This window comes from Metopolophium dirhodum, chromosome 1 (genome assembly GCF_019925205.1).
Source record: "Metopolophium dirhodum isolate CAU chromosome 1, ASM1992520v1, whole genome shotgun sequence".
NCBI classification, from domain to species: domain Eukaryota; kingdom Metazoa; phylum Arthropoda; class Insecta; order Hemiptera; family Aphididae; genus Metopolophium; species Metopolophium dirhodum.
In genome coordinates, this window is record NC_083560.1 from 61419421 (window position 1) to 61438151 (window position 18731).

General features: G+C 25.8%; 1 protein-coding gene across 3 annotated transcripts in view; it reads right to left on the reverse strand.

Annotated features, from left to right (window-relative positions):
* LOC132934951 (two pore potassium channel protein sup-9-like) overlaps nt 1-18731 on the reverse strand; it is a 96192-nt gene that overhangs the window by 73362 nt on the left and 4099 nt on the right. For 2 of the 3 annotated variants that reach the window (XM_061001386.1, XM_061001385.1), the window contains exons 4-6: nt 16377-16532; nt 14266-14407; nt 9664-9865 (exon numbers count right to left, since the gene is read on the reverse strand). In XM_061001386.1, the coding sequence (XP_060857369.1) occupies nt 9664-9865; nt 14266-14407; nt 16377-16532 (500 nt within the window). The remainder of the gene's footprint in view (nt 1-9663; nt 9866-14265; nt 14408-16376; nt 16533-18731) is intronic. The other variant, XM_061001387.1, reaches the window with a different exon arrangement.

Below are 18731 nucleotides of genomic sequence, written 5' to 3' on the forward strand. Positions count from 1 at the left end.
TAATATAACAGATATTACCAATGAATACCTCTACCCTTATTAATCGGTAAACGAACTACGTCCCGTATAGTATTGGGCCCACTTAACAAATTCCTGAGTACCTAAGATACGCCACTGATGTGGTATTAGTGTATATTGGATTATAGTGTATATTTATATTTTATATATCTATATTTTTGAGAAAAATCATTACATAATCACAAATTTTGATTTGCGTTAGAAACGTTAGAAACAAAAACCATCGTAATATCAAGAAAATAATAAAATTCATTAATAAAAACACAATAAACAACTCAATAATCAAATATAATATTATAAATTATAATTACATAATTCTTCACATTAATTGGAATTTTGCGATTTTATTTTATAACTTTAACCCTCCCAATTATCGTGTCATACACAAACAAATGTATACACGAGAGTGATTATTAATTAGTAAGTTTAGTTCAGTCTTAAAATGGTTAATTAGCTTACCAAAAATATTCGTTAATTATTAATTAGTAAGTATAAAGTTCATTAACTACCTCGCGTCAATGAAATACTAATATAATTTAGTTTTACTTAGATACACGTTTGAAAGTCCATTATAATATACTATATATTATTATACTCTACTTTATAATAGGCATTGCGAATACTTATACAAACGTTAAACGAAAATAATATTAGATTTAAATAAATTTAAACTTTTATTTTGAATCTCTATGATAGTATTAGTGACTGGAGATATTAAATAAAATAAAATTACAGACGGTTTATAATTATTTACATCCTTAGTATAGAAAAGTTGTATCAAGTTCTCGAGACATCACTTAATTTGTTTTATTATTTAATTTGTTCACTTATTTAAGCCTTTAATAGTAAAGTTATTATAAATTAGGAAAGAATGAAAAAATATCGTCACATTTGAAAAAAGATTCCTAACGGATCTCTAAGCCACTAAGTTTTCCAATCTTCCTCACACCACAAAAAAAATGTCTAATCACAATAATTATTGTGATTATCTTTATGTACCTGCCTAGTACTTACACATGTCACTTAGTGTATATTATGTCGTTGTACACAATATGGTTTTTTATATTTAAAGATAGTTAAAGTTAAATTTAAAATAAATTAAAAAGATACCTAAATGTTTCTTTATTTGCTACGGTTAATTTATTTTTTTAGATAGTAATTTAAATGTTCTTTTAAATGTTCACACTGAAGCCCTCAAATTTGAACGTAAATTAAGATTAACGTGATCACGTGTTTTAAATTTAAAAATCCGTGAATTAAATTCACGTGTAATTAATTAGTAAATCACGAATATTTATTAAATGTGTATTATTAAAACATAATATTTACAAACGTATTGAGTTATAATAAAATATTTAAAAAAAATGTGATAATAATTTCCCTAATAAACTAAAAACTAAAAATATCTGTACGTTTTTATTTTTATCCATTTTTATGCTATTACAACATTTTTTAAGCAAAAATTATTGTGTTTTAATTGTTTAATAAATTTGATGGTTTTAGATTCTGAGCGGACCGATGAATGTATTGATTTTACAATGATGTGTGTTTTTTTTTATTTTTTTTTTTTTTTGTCTGTCATCACCTTTTAGGACAGTAAAAGTGCTTGGATATTCTTCAACAGTAACTTTACTGATAAAAAATTGAATCTTAGTGGTTTTTTGGGGGGTAAAAATTAAGAATTTCTCAGTAGTTTTCAAAAGCCACATGAAAAACAAAAGAAAAATTAAGGAGAAACGAAAATTTTCACGCAAAACTGTTTTCGAGAAAGTCGATTTTGGTTTTTAATTTAACTCTAAAGCAAATGACCGTAGGTACATGAAATTTTGACTGAATGTTTAAATTAGCATTTTCTATACAACAGGACTTTTTCCAAATATTTTGTTTTATTTTGAGCTGTTTACGGACATTGTCAGTTTTCAATTTTTTTAGTATTTTTTCTACAAATATCAATAAAATTTTATTTGTTGGGTAAAAAAGCTTGAAAATTTAATACAAGGCTCCTACTATATTGTTACAATGACATTTGAAAAATATTAAAAATCCTTAGTCACAGTTTTTATTTATAAACATTTAAAGTTCAAATATTGACAAAATACGAAAAAATCACGAAAATTAGCAAATTATTTTGAGTTGAGAATTCATAAAAATTTTTCTTTTTCAATCTAAGATTTGAAAATGTAATACAAGATTATACATAAGTTTATCTACCTTTATCAAAAAAAAAAAAGTTTACAAGAAAGTCAAATTAAATTTTTATGAGCGTTTGAAATTCATATTTTTACAACATTTGATATTCCTTCGATTTCTCGTGTAACGATTTTCTTATTTTGTTGTAATTAAAAAACGTATGACTGTAGATACTTGAAAATTTCACTGAATGTTTGTATTAGCATTTTCTATATACGTTAAAATTTTGAAAATAATTTAACTCTTTTTGAGCTGTTTACGGACATTGTCAGTTCTCAATTTTAGATTCTGAGCGAAGCGATGAATGTATTAATTTTACAATGATGTGTTTTTTTTTAAATTTTTTTTTTTAATTTTTGTGTCTGTCATCACCTTTTAGGACAGTAAAATGCTTAGATTTTCTTCAACAGTAACTTTTCTGATAGGAAAGTGAATCTAGTTGGTACTTTGGGGGGTCAAAAGTAAAAAATTCCCAGTAGTTTTCAAAAACGACGTGAAAAACAAAAGAAAAATTATGGAAAAAACGGGAATTTTTACACAAAATCTGTTTTTGAGAAAATCGATTTTGCTTTATGGTGTAACTCTAAAACAAATGACCGTAGGGACATGACATTTTGACTGAATGTTTATATTAGCATTTTCTATACACCATACAATTTTGAAATATTTTGACTCTTTTTGAATTGTTTACGGACATTGTCAGTTTTCAATTTTTTTAGTTTTTTTTTCTATAAATATCAATAAAATTTTATCTAAGATTTTAAAATGTTATATAAGATTACTCATAAGTTTGTCTACCTTTATCAAAAAAAAAAAATTTTGAAAATATTTTGACTCTTTTTGAGCTGTTTACGGACATTGTCAGTCTTCAATTTTTTTAGTTTTTTTTTCTATAAATATCAATAAAATGTAATCTGTTGAGTAAAAAAGCTTGAAAATTTATTAGAAATTTCCTAGGTTATTGTTTCATAGGCAGATGAAAAAAATTAAAAATCCTTAGTCACAGTTTTTATTTATAAGCATTTAAAGTTTAAATTTTGACAAAATACGGAAAAATCACGAAAATTAGCAAATTATTTTGAGTTAGAAATTCATAAAAATTTTTCTTTTTAAATCTAATATTTTAAAATGTAATACAAGATTCTTCATAAATATCTTTATCTTTATCAAAACAAAAAAATGTCTACAAGAAAGTCAAATTAAATTTTTATGAGCATTTGAAGTTCATATTTTTACAACATTTGATATTCACTCGATATCTCATGTAACAATTTTCTTATTTTATTGTAATTAAAAAACGAATAACTGTAGATACTTGAAAATTTCACTGAAGGTTTATATTAGCATTTTCTATATACGTTAAAATTTTGAAAACAATTTGATTCTTTTTGAGCTGTTTACGGACATAGTCAGTTTTCAATTATTTTAGTATTTTTTTCTATAAATATCAATAAAATTTTATTTGTTGGGTAAAAAAGCGTGAAAATTTAATGCAAGGCTCCTGATATAATGTTACAATTGAAGTTGAAAAATATTAAAAATACATAGGCACAATTTTTTTTTATAAGCATTTAAAGTTCAAATTTTGACAACATTTATCAAATTTATAATTTATTAATTATTTTGTAGTTAAAAATGTATCAAATATTGAACTTTTATGACTAAGGATTGAAAATTTAAAACAAGACTTCACCTAAATAGGTTATATACAAATTACTTTATTCACAATAATATCATCAAATATACTTAGTAATATCATAGGCTGACTGACCGTTTTTGCTTAGAACCGTTTTTCTTATACAATGATGTTATATCATTGAATTCAAATTTAACACCATCCATTACAATGACCCACTTGTAACCTACTGTACAGCAGAGCGACATCCACTTACCTACCTTTTTATTTTCACTTGTGTATGTGCACATTATAAGTAGTCAAAATAATGCTCCTATTTTCTTCAATAGTATCTTGTTCGATGGGAAAGTGAATCTAGTTGGAGCATTTGGTAGGTAAAAATGTCCAATAATTTTAAAAAGCGCCGGGGAAAACAATAAAAAATTAAGAAAAAACGGGAATTTTTACGCTTAATAAGTTTTTGACAAAATCAATTTTAGTTTTTGGCGTAACTCTAAAAAAAAATGACTGTTAATTCATGAAAATTTCACTGATATTGGCATTTTCTATACACCATAAAATGTTCAAAATTTTTTTGATTGTTTTGAGCATTTTACGAACATTTTTAGTTTTTTTAGGTTTTGTTTTATATAGATGTCAATTAAATTTTATTCGTTGGGTCAAAAAGCTTGAAAATTGAATACAAGATTTCTAATATACTGTAACAATGACAGTTGAAAAATATACAGGGTAGGAGATAAGATGAATGTAGAAGCGATTGTAAAATAATTTAGATGATGGTGGACGATTTTAAATTTGAGATTGAAAGATCTTATATTGATCCATTTTTAACAGCGATTTAGTGCGTACATGACTTCCATTAGGGCGAAGGAATTTTTAAGATTAAGTGAAGCTGTTTGGGCATCAATCGATCCCCGTACGTTATTATTATTTTCTATACACAATTACATTTTTTAAATTACGTCGGTATGGATAAATTACAACATTATAAATTCAATATTTTTTGATAAAATGTGTTCAAGATATCGAATTAAGAAAATAGCAATACCTAATAATTTAAATATATAGTACAATCTATCCTTAGAAATAGGTAGAGTCATTGTTTTGTATAGACAAATGCATCATTAACACATCCATTACAGACTAGTACAAGACCATACGGTAGAAGTACGGTCCATCTGCAGTAATACTTATTTTTAACGTTTTGATAGGGATTAGCAACCACCCTTAGGTAGTTGTATCATAGGCTTATACTTGATACATTCAGCAATTATGTAACCACTAAAAACTAGGTTCAACGTTTGTATTGTTTTTCAAACATTTAACCTACCAAGACCAACTTGGTGAATGCGGTTCAATTTATATATAAACAAACATAATATTATATGCTCAGTACATGTGCATTTCAATCCCGCCCACATAGGCATTTGACACAAGACAGACGTATGTTTTCACTAAACATCCTTAACAAGTAACAGGTTTCCAAGAGTTTTTCGAGTTTTTCAAGAGTTTTCCAAACGCGAATTTCTATTTAAGATTCTGAGTTAAACGATAAATGTATTGGATACCACTTTGATTTACGACTAATTACTCTTTTTTTTTGTATCAACTTCCTCATAGACTGTAGGTAGTATTATTATAAAACGTGTGCAAGACGTGTGTACGTCTTATGACTTATATGAGCGGGTCTTATATTAAAATCGTTTGCTGGAGATCGCTGATCGAATCATCAACCTTATAAATTTGATTAATTTCATTATTAAATTTATTTAATTTTTTTATTTAATTGACTAGGTAATGTAAGCTACATCATAGTCCTATCGGTAAGCTTCTTCAATCATTTACACAAGGCAAGTGGTCCACGACATTCCGGGCTGAATGGCCGTCCTAACAGACGCAGATTACAATAAGGTTGTCCCCATGACGTTTTAAAATAGCTCATTTAACTTTACTTATTATTGTAATTATAATTTATTTTGTATAATTGGTAATTTCTATTGTATGATGTAAAATTTGTTGTTGTACTCTGTTACATTTAAAACCTAGTAATACCTTACTATATATAACCAATGATATCTGATATACAAATATTAAAATTGTAAATCTATATATCTAGGTACCTATGTTTAGATGATTTAATGTCAGGAAAACTTTAAAAATAAATAATAAAAAAAGACTAGGTAGGTAATGTAATAATTGTAGTAAATACGTTAGTACAATTAATTAAAAATATTTTCAAAATTTTTATTATAGATCGGTTTCAAAAAATATATTTAGGATGTTGTCATGTGACTATCCAAATTCTCTTTTTCAAAACTTCTCATTTTTGTACCCAACAACACATATTATAGAAATTATTTTTTCAACATTTTTATATTTCTGTTTTTAAAGGAAGCTTCTTTTGCGCTGTAAACAAATACGTCAAATTATATAATATTAATTATTACTACTCTATAATAACCACTCTATTGGCTGATAACAGATTATTTTTTTTTACGAAAACAATGAAAATTATAATTTAGATTTGTATTTTATTATTTGGTTGTAATTCAGTATATTTAAATGTTGTTAAAATTTAAATTACGTATATTATAGAGTACCAACTAAAAATTTTAAAAAAATTGGATAGTATTTTATAAGACTAAGTTTTATACTTATGTGTGTATCAAACCTTAAAATTGTATAAGTTTTAATGTTTTACCATATTATAATCGTATTTTCTGTTAAAAATTTATTTATGATGTACATAATGGAATTTATAACTAGACAATTTGTTTTTATCCCTAAAATGCTTATTTATAGTTCAAAGTATTTCAAACTAAATATCTCTCTCATATTTATAAATTATAGACGTACCTATATTTTCTAATAATGTTAAAAATGTAATTTACTTTTTATATACCCATTTAAAAATGTAAATAATTCATGTACATTTTTTTAAAGCATTTCAAGACTATCTCCGAGGTGGATGAAACGAGACTAATACCGAATATAAGAATTGGTATCAGTATCACAACGTTGCAAAGAGAAACGCGAAATCCCAACCCCAAGTCTTTTACATCCTGTTATATTTATCGAAATATTTATTATATATTTATATCACATATATTATATTTATTTAAATTTTTAAGTAATTATTGTCAACTAATTTGTATCAAAGTTAACACAGTTTAATGTTACTAAATATTTTAAATGGTAATTTTTTTTTTTAATACCTAATTCATTATTGTAAGCAGTATCGGATCTAAGTTTCTGGAAGTCGGAGTGCAAGTACTAATATTGAAGGCCTTTTAAATTTGATATCTTTAATAGTTAGTCATATCATGCATAATTATATTTTTTTTAATAATAATTGATGATATTGAAAATGGATTTAAAAAAACAATATGACGTATCAATTAAGTATCTATAGGCTCAATTAGTGTTAGATACAATTTAGTCCTTAAGTTACAGTCTAGAATAAACGGGTATTGGTGATTTCATACAAATCGTTTTTTCCTGAATATCTTTCAATGTTCTTAATAATTGATTACTTTACAAAGTTAAAAAATCCCGAGGTCCCTGAAATAACCTTGGTCTTGAGTGTCCGTTATATAGCACCCCCTGCAACCCGATAAATCCGCTACTGATTGTTAGTGCATTAAAACAATATAATACTAAAAAATTTTCGTTAATTGTTGTTCATATTTTATCGATTTGTTACAATTAATGCTCTGATATAATATAATATAATTAAAAAAATTACCTTATTTTAATCAAGATAATCTTAGATAGATAAGTACATAGTAGGTATACAATAGTCTTAGTATCTATAGAGTTATAAATTATAATTAATGAATAAATAGCTTAGAACAATAATCGTCATGGTTAATTTCATAAACCATAATATATTATGTTCTGAATCGTTAATAATTAATTATAATACATTAATTAATCATTATTATTTTTGTTATTTATTTTGTGTTGATCTAATTACGTACTGCTCGTAGCACGAAAATTCGCAAATAAAGATGTAGATATTGCGATAAGATCAAGATTATATATAACATTAAATTATTTAGTGTAAACATTATACAATACAGTTAGATATATTAATTGCAGTTGGTACGAAAAAAAATATCATATTTTATGAATTCTGAAATAATACGTTTTCAAATGTTAAAATTGTATACTTAACTCACAATTAATTCAAGTCTTCATTGATCAATTCAGAATTAGTTTTTTGAAGGTACTCACAATTAAAAATGTAAGTATTGTATAAACTAATAATTATTTTAAAATGTAACTTAATAACAAATTTTAACAGTACATTTTGGTCACATAACAGTTTAAATCAAACCAACATGAAACCCAATCAATGGAAACTTTAGTTAGTTCTTATTTTCGATAAACTTCATTTCATTAAACAATACAATATTCATACACAATATGATAAATACAATCTATTTCATATGTAGAATTTTATCTATTAACTAGTCAATTAAAAATGATCGATATAAATAATTCTTAGTATATAAATTACAAATATTACAAATCACAATAGTCGGATAAATACATATATATTATAGCAAATATCGATGATAAAACATTTAATAACTATAACCATTATTGAACTCAATTATGATTGAAATCCCCGAAATTAACAACATAAACTTCTTGTTATTATAATATACCTATGTTTTTCAAACTGTGTAAAAACCACAATTTATTAAATTAACAAACTTGATAACATATATTACGTATAATATATTTTTAGCGAGCACCTACATAGTTAATTCATTAACTAATTTAATATAGTAAACTATATATTAATAATGCATAAAAATTATAAAACGGTGATATTTGTTTATTTTGATTTGCAAAAAAATTGTTGTACACTACATCAAGACAATGATAAAATTTAAAACTGATACTGGTCCAATATACAGTTGAATTTGGTTATCTCGAACTTCTTTAACTCGGAATCGTTAATACCTCGAACTTTTACTCCGGTCCCTAGAATTTCCTATTTATACAATTTAATTTGGATAACTCGAATTCTTGGATAACTCAAACTTTTTTCCCGGTCACTTCAACTTCGAGTTAACCAAGTTCAACTGTACTAAGTAGGTACAATACAATACGTCTGCTGCATAATTATTTGGTCCCTATGATGTTGTTCAGAACTTATTTAGGTACATTTTGTTCCCATTAGGAAATTATGGGTTATTGATTCTCAACTATTATTTTTTTGTCGAATAGGTACGACAATATTATAATTACCTAAGTTTTAAATTATAAATATAAATCAATAGTAATTACACTTTTAATACAATATTTATTAAAACGTAATAATTTGCAGGTAAAATGTTTTTTTTAAATTATATTATTATTCATTGTTCAGTGAACAAACTAAAAGCTAAATACAGGTTATATACTTATATCGATCATATGCGACAGCCACAATATCTAAATTAAAACTGTGGGTTTGCATTTAATGTAGCGTCTTGTAAAAAACAAATTTGTTAAACTATAGAAATTGGCCATTATTTGAAAAAGTAAATTCCACCAATAACAGTTAAATCAATTTATTCATTGGAAAAATAAATTTCTCGAACATTGGTTGAAAGATAGTTTTATAGTAAGGCGCATTGCATAATATTAAGTATATTATATTATGTTATTTAATGATACATTTATAATATTAATTAGTACTTCAGCTCTCCAGCAGTAAGGTGTTAGGATATTATGGTCTGGAAGAAGATAAATGTAGTCAGACGATAGGAGGCGTATAGGACCAGTATCGAAAACTTATTACGTGAAAAGCATTTGATAAGTACCTGTAGTGCGACGTAATCTCCGAAACCGATGGTGGTGAGCGTAACGAAGCAATAATAAAAACTATCAAAATAGCTCCATCCTTCGTATTTTGAAAACACGGCCGCACCAGTGGTGATGATAACCGACGACAGTAGTCCAGTGGCGAACATTAGATTCATTTCCGTGGCTTCTTCCTTTTTACATTTTAAATACTGTTTGGCCCTGCAGATGAATAATTAAAATATTTTATGTGTTTGTCGAGAACGTTGTTGGATATTGAAATATTGACGTGAAAACATGGTAATATAATATCTGACGCTACTTTAACAAGGCTATCAACCAGAGCCTTGCACCTGAATTGACCCGAACCACTAACACCCCTAAACACCCTTAAAAAACCGGTCAAGTGTGAGTCGGACTCGCGCACGAAGGTTTCCGTACCATCATCAGGTATAAACATGGTGGCAACACTGCTTATATTATATATTTTAAGATTTTTAGTATTTGTTGTTATAGCGACAACAGAAATATATAATCTGTGAAAATGTCAACTTTCTAACTTTCATGGTTCATGATTCATCACAGCCTTATGACAGACGGATGGACGGACGGACAGCGAAGCATTAGTAATAGAGTCCCGTTTTACCGTACGGAACCCTAAAAATCAAACACCCGAATCCCATATAACCTGTATGATTCTGTTTTCAAAACACCCGTCTTAACCAAAACCTGAATAATTCATTCAGGTTAACCCAAAACCCAAATAATTTTGTTAATTAGAAACTTTCATGTGATATATAATTTTATATGTATTTCTTGTGGTGAGTTCTATTCTGTAGTAATTGTTTAATACTAATAATAAATTAACAGGAACAATCTTACAATCAATCACAGATAAATTCCAAAATTATTTTCTTGAATAAAATCTTAATGTACATCTTATGTAACTACCGTACAAACCGAGTTTCGTCTAAAACACATGTTACGAATTCGTGTTAAAAATAAATATTACATTATATATAACATAACAAGTCATAGGTAGCATAAATCATTTTTTTTTTTTTGGGGGGGGGGGGGGGGGAATGTCATAAAAATATATGCTTTTTCCAGACTACTTAACACCCGTATTTAAACCAATTTTACCCGAATGTTTGTTTAAACGTATTATTCCGGTGTTCGAACACTCGAATACATCCAGCACCCGAAACCCAAAACCCGAATAAATGATTCGGGTGCTAAGCCCTGCTATCAATCGGAAATCACTAGAAATTGTGAAGTGCGATAAAATAAACTATTTAAACCGACAGGGTAACGTTCTTAATCGTGAAAAATCTTATAGATAGGTATGCAAAATTTAAATTTCATTAACAATTTGACTGGGCTTAAATAATATATATGATTAAAAATGCAGTCTTGTAAAGCGTACTAATAAAATTATTTTAATACAATTTTTGTATTCAAATACTGAAATACGTACCTGCTTATATATAGACACATTTTTTGATATTTATACCCAAATACTATTTTTAGGCCCATATGTACATAAAGAAAAAATAATAATCCATTTACCTATATATACGATTTATTTTGAATTTTTTCAACTACGAAATATTAAAACGGAACTCGTTTGATCATAATCAACTCCATGATATTTTGATAAAATGATTCAAACCAAAATATAATTTTAGTTTTCGTCCAATTTGATATATGGTTGTACCAGAATCGATTCAAAAATGTTGTGAATATGAGTATAATTCAGTGATTAATTTGTGGTCACACAATTAAAATCTTATGAACAAACACGGAATAGTATTTGATCAACTGAGGGACTCAATAACCAAGAACTTACATTTTATTTGTTCATTAAAAAATGTGTAGGTATTTCTAAAAAAAAATGTCAAAAAAATTTGGAAATTTAGTTTTGGTGACTACGTGTGGTTTAAATGTATGTATAATTTATTTGAATACAAAGTGTAAGTATTCTTCATAAGACTGTATCTATACTGAGTATCCAACTATCTATACTTATGCTTTATTAAAAAGTTAAATGAAAGTTATTTTGGTAAAGATACCCAACCTACTCGAAATAATAATGGAAATACAATCTAAATGGCTTATACAATGCTCAATAAAACTATATTTACAATTGTAATGTGATTTCATAAATTATGGTAAATTAACCATAATAGAAACCAAAATTATTTAATTGATTATGAAAACTATAAGTGATAACGTATTATTTAAATGAAACAGTTTATTGTATAACTGTAATATATTATAATATTATCCATACTCCATAGTGTATATTAAGTATCGTGTTGACGTTCTAATTCGCGACCTACAAATCAATTTTCAGTCTTATATCTACGCTACTACTTTTTAAGGTAAAATTTATGGGATTAAACATTAAAACTATAAGATTTTAACATATATTTCAATTTAGTTCTAAAACTAAGAAATTCGCAAATAATATGTATTTAATAATTAATATTTATTTGTAAAAAGATAGATCTTTATCTTGTCTACTACTTACTAGTAGGTATCTAGATCTACTGGTACTAAATTGAAAATGTAATTTCAATGGTGGAGATCCTGGCACCAAAACGAAACTATTTTTAACGATTTCTTTGTAACTGTGAGAACACGTTTGAAACTATTTGTAGTCAGAAAAGTCAGGTAAATATTTTTAATGACTCATACAATTGTATAGGACTACATTTTTAGGCAACTTTTAATTTTAAATAATATTGTCTCATATTTTTTATATAATACCTATTATTTGTTATGTCTGTGATAAAAGATCTAGACCAAAAATATATTTGTAGGCCACTTGCTAAACCGTTACCTAAGTATCCAATTATACAATCTAAATATTTTTGAAAAAATCCAATTTTTATAACATTTTATGTAAACGATAATATTTTGTATTGTTATCACAAGTATATATTTTTGGGAAAGTTTAAATCGTTACAATTGTTATAAAATATTCGTTTTCCGTTTGCTGAAACAATATCCTCTTGTGAGCACATCTATAAAAAAACGATTTTTAAAAATCCTTTCCTTTTAATGTGAACTTACATTATGGAACAAAGCCACGAAGGTACTGACAAAATTTAAAGTCTCTCCATATTATAGTCTAGGCTCTACATTGATTCAAGTAATTTACGGAGATTTATATTGCTTTTATAGTAATTTTTTTTTTCTTCTAGTAATCAGTAGATCAAATGCTCACAAAAAAAAATTAAAGAAAAACATAAAATATCTATTTTGTGTTTTTGTAGTGATTAAGAAATAATAACTGATAAGGTTTGAAATATTTACAATATATTATTATCAGCATTTGCTAAATTTAATATAGATAATTTTCAAAATATGTCTCTTTTCATGCTATCTATAGATATTAGAAAATATTTACATTTTAAATAAATGCATGATATAAATTTTGTTTTTTAGTAATAAAGCTTGAAAATGTTATAGAAGATTCATCATGTTTTTTTAAAAATAAATTTAAAAAAAATTCAACTTTTGGCACGAATTTAAGTGGTATTAAAATCACAACTGTTGAAAACATGGTAAAATGTTTAGGTGGACAATCGTGTCTTCTTTTTCATGACAATATGTGCACTGTTTTGATAAAATGCTTAATTTTAAATAATTTATTATGTGAATAATAATTTTAGTTGTATATTTTAAATGGCAATAATACGTTTTAATTATATTTTGTTCCATCCTATAGATACGCAACATAAGTACAAACGTATTAATCAAAAATTAAATTATCCTATACCTACGACAAAGGCAAAGCATGTTTTGGACCGAAATTACAATAATACGTTTTTCCTTGATTCTACGATGGCTATGGAAAATTTTGGAAAAAAAGCACATTTTCAAACTCTTTTAACCTATGAAATATTACAGATACAGCAGAATTAGTATATTTTTTTTAGTTTCCACCATTTTTCATAGTATGAAAAGATGTATAACTCGATTTTTATAAAATTTGCAATAGCACGTTTTGGATTATAACCACACACTTTATGGTTTTTTTTGTGTTCAAGCGTAGGTAAAAATGTTTAAGCTCTTTCAAAAACCTTAAAAATATAATATAGGGTCCCTAGGATCTCATATAAGTTTTGCTTAAAACAATTTAAATATATTAAAAAAACAAAGACACAATTTTTTTTAATGAGCGTTTGATGTAAAATTAGTTAAACCTACCATATTACTAATAAAAAAATGAATTTCTACAATAGCAATATAAATATACAATAAAATATCCTTAGAAACATAGGCTGACAGGCCAGCTTTTATAAATTGAACACCGTATAGGTACCTATATAATGTAAAAATAAGACACATGACCTTTAAATGTATTATACCTTCCCACGACCTACATAATCATAAGCCTAATAATTATTATATCTATCAATTGTTATTAACGTTAGTGATGTATAATTTAGAACATGAGTGTAATTTATCAGTTTAGTTTTAGTTTTAATTATTTTACTGATATAATTTGTCTTAGAAATCTTTAATCGTTTTCCATAAAAATGATAATTCTAATATATTATTACAACTTTAAAAAAGTGGAAGTAAAAACATTTTTTAAAACGGTTTATCACCTCCTAATTACTACGGACGCAAATTTATTTAAACGTTCACCAATACTCTGGAACATAATAAGTCCTAATGGTATGCCCACCATAGCGTATGCCATACAAAATGCTTTGCCACCAATTGTCACTGGTGTCGAGTGCCCATAACCTGTGAACAAAAAAATTATAATACTTTTAGAATCCATATAATATTACCTATAGGTACATAAATTGTAATACTAATATTTTATTAAGACATTCACTTTATATTTTTATAATTATTATTATTGAATGTTATAGCAATAGTGTTCTTTTTATAAATATAACATACTTTATAATTTTTGTAAATAAGAAATTAAGAGAAAACATGAACATTCGATACATGCGCTTATAACATCTTCTCTATAATATATTATTTAAGCACAACAATTTTTTTGTGAAAAACACTTAGGTTTAAATTTACATTTAAACACCTATAAGTTTTAGATTCTGAGCGGAGCGATGAATGTATTGGTTTTACAATGATGTGTGTTTTTTATTTTTGTGTCTGTGTACACGATTAGTAGTTAAAATAATACTTTGATTTACAACTTCAGTATTTTGTTCGACGGGAAAGGTGAATCTAGTTGGGACTTTTGGGAGGTCAAAATTCCCAATAGTTTTCAAAAGCACCAGGGAAAACAAAATAAAAATTAAGAAAAAACAGGAATTTTTACGCAAAATCGGTTTTTGACAAAATCGATTTTGGCTTTTGGTGTAACTCTAAAACAAATGACCGTAAATACATAATATTTTCACTGAATGTTTATATTAGCTTTTTCTATACATGAAAACATTTTCAAAATATTTTGAGTTGTTTACGGATATACACAGTTTCCAACTTTTTTAGGTTTTTTTTTCTATGAATGTCAATAAAACTTTATTTGTTGGGTAAAAGAGATTAAAAGTATAATACAAAGCTCCTACTATATTTTTACAATGACATTTAAAAAATATTAAAAACCCTGAGTCACAGTTTTTTTTATAATTATTTAAAGTTCAAATCTTGACAAAATACGGAAAAAACACGAAAATTCACAAATTATTTTGAGTTAGAAATTCATAAAAATTTTTCTTTTTAAATCTAAGATTTTAAAATGTAATACAAGATTCTTCATAAGTATGTTTATCTTTATCAAAACAAAAAAATGTCTACAAGAAAGTCAAATTAAATTTTTATGAGCGTTTGAAGTTCATATTTTTACAACATTTGATATTCACTCGATATCTCATGTAACAATTTTCTTATTTTATTGTAATTAAAAAACGAATAACTGTAGATACTTGGAAATTTCACTGAATGTTTATATTAGCATTTTCTATACACCATAAAATTTTGAAAATAATTTGACTCTATTTGAACTGTTTACGGACATAGTCAGTTTTCAATTTTTTAGTTTTTTTTTCTATAAATATCAATACAATTTTATTTGTTGGGTAAAAAAGCGTGAAAATTTAATGCAAGGCTCCTGATATACAATATCATTTTTACAATAGCCGTTAAAAAATATTAAAAATACATAAGCACAATTTTTTTTATAAGCATTTATCAAATTTTATAATTTATTAATTATTTTGTAGTTAAAAATGTATAAAATGTTTAACTTTTATAGCTAAGGATTGCAAATTTAAAACAAGGTTTCACATAAATAGGATAAATTTAAACTACTTTATTAACAATAATATCATCAAATATACATAGTGATATCATTGGCTGACTGACTGTTGTCGCTCATAATCGTTTTTCTTATACAATGATAATATTACATCATTGAATTCAAATTTAACACCATCCATTACAGTGACCCATTTGTAACTTACTGTACAGCAGAGTGACACCCACTTGCCCACCTTTTTTTATTGTTTTTATTCAGTATTGTATGTAAGTTTTAATCTGATTTTTTTTCAGTATAGGTTAGGTTAGTACCTTAACAGTATTTTATAAATTGAATATCTTATATGCAGAATATTACAGTTTTTATTACAATTTTACTTTATTCAATCAAGTACCTAGGTACCTAAAAGTTACAACTTGTATTGTAAAAAACAACATTATCATCTATTTTTACAAAATTGTAATCGTAAAATCGTGTAAGTACCGATCATAGCCAAAACGACTGTGGAGAAATAAAACGCGCCCGCAAATTTCCATTGTGGTCCCGCTTTGTGAGGCTTGTTTTCGATGATAGCAACCTCCATCATCCTGTAATCATCTTCGCTTATGCTGTATTTTCTCACCAAAGCTGCCTTTAGTTCTACAATCATCGTAAAAATATATATAGGTATGTATCAAATATACATATTAATCAAAACTATCAACCAACCAACAAGATGCTATAAATTTTATGTTACCATCATAATAATTACCTAATAATATACCTATTTATATTTTATATATTATATTGAAGATTGACTTTGAATTAATCTCTGTTTGGCTGTAATTACAATTCAAAAATAAAAATTCAGCTAATTTAAATGGTGATAACATAAATATATTAATATGTAATCCATAAGTAAATAAATAATTTAACATCAATTTATAGTAATAAGTAAAACACCTGGCTGTTAGAATTTGAATTAGAAATAAAACTATTTTAAAAATAAGAGGAATTGAACCCATAATAAGTTATAATATTAATTAAAATGCATTCGAATAACGATTAAGATTATTGATTACACGAATGGCATACCAGTCTATATTCATTTTAGAAACGATTATGATATCTACACGTATACTTATTTGCAAACCATTTTCCCACGTTTAAACTTGGTCTACAGATATAGTCTACAACAAAAAAAGTAATTACATATTACATTTTTTATGAAAAAAAAAATAGCTTAAATTGAGTATACAAATTGGAGAAGCTATATGATATATAACCATCGTTATTTATTTGCTATTAAAATTATTTTTAGTATTAACGTTGAAAATTATTTCGTGTTTAAGAAGACACTACAGACGCATTTGTTGCATCAGTCTTAAAAGTACGTAAATAGAAAATTCACGATCAGCAGTTCATGTTTAGCATCGTTAGCTTAAATATTAGAGTGAATCTACCTGTTAAGATACATAATGGTAAGAATGCCATATCTGTGTTTGTATGTTGATTTTTTACGATGGTGCAGTTTTTAAGTCATCAAGATAATTGGGAGAAAAAAAACGAGAAACATACTCTGCAAATAAATATTGTGCAGTATAGTAAGTGTTGAGTGTACGTCATCATAGAGGGTCATTATAATGGACGTGTTCAATTTTAATTCAATGATAATGCTATAATATTCAGTGGTAACACTATAACGCGTCACGAAAAATGATTCTGATCAATAATTCTGAAAAATGTGTCCTGTCCCCCTATAATTTTAAGGATATTTTTGGTTTATTTGTGTCAGGTACTATTAGTTATGTGTATTTCTATATTAGTTGATATGGTATATTGAGCTAGTTTTTTCCCGAATAAATACAACAAAATCAATATTTTCGTGGTATAAAAAACTTAAAAATGTTTCGAATAAATCAAAATAAATTTAAAATGTTGTGAAAAATTCATTGCATATGTATAATAAATAATAATATAAATAGTAGTGGTATGTATAAAGTTCAAAGTCCCTACAAATTATATTGTTTTTAAACTAAAACTAAAAATCGTTGTTTTTAGTTTAAATATTTTATTTTGTGGAAATTAGAAATTTAAACTTATAAATATAATTATTGTGCATATATGTATTTCTGTTTTTTTTTTTAGAACAACTTATGAGAAACCTTGTATAACATTTTGATCTATTTCACTCAAAAAGTAATAAAAGCTAATATGAATATTCGCTAAGAATTTCAAGTCTCTACGATTATTCATTTTTAAATAACAAAAGAACAAAATCAATTTCGTCAAAAGCTGGTTTCGCGTAAAAGTTCCAGTTTTTTCATCATTTTTTTTTATTTTCCATTATTAAGAAAATTACTGGGAATTGTTCACTTTTGACCACCCAAAATACCAACTAGATTCATTTTTCTACCTACCAGAAAATATATTGAAGTTAAATATCCAAGAATTTTTACTACATCAAAAGATTATAACTAGGGAACGGATGTTTATGCTCCAAAAAATTTAAAAATATGCATGCAATTATGCTCTAAAAAGTATAAAAATATGCATCAATAAAATTTTTATTTAGAACCTATTTTGTTTATTAAAAAATTAAAATATATAGGTATAAAATTGTTATTCTTAAAATTAAAATTTTAAAAAGAACTGTTCGTGAATTGTTTGTTAATCTGAAAATAATATGCATATACATGTGTAGATATTAGAAACCAAGTACTAACTAAGCATTAAATGATTTGAAAACATACCTAGAAATTGGGCATTGGACTAGATAATCAATGTTTTCTTTAAATTATCAAAAGTAAATTTTCTTCTGTTATCCGATAACATGTCTAGAAGAACCCGCGGGTGAAA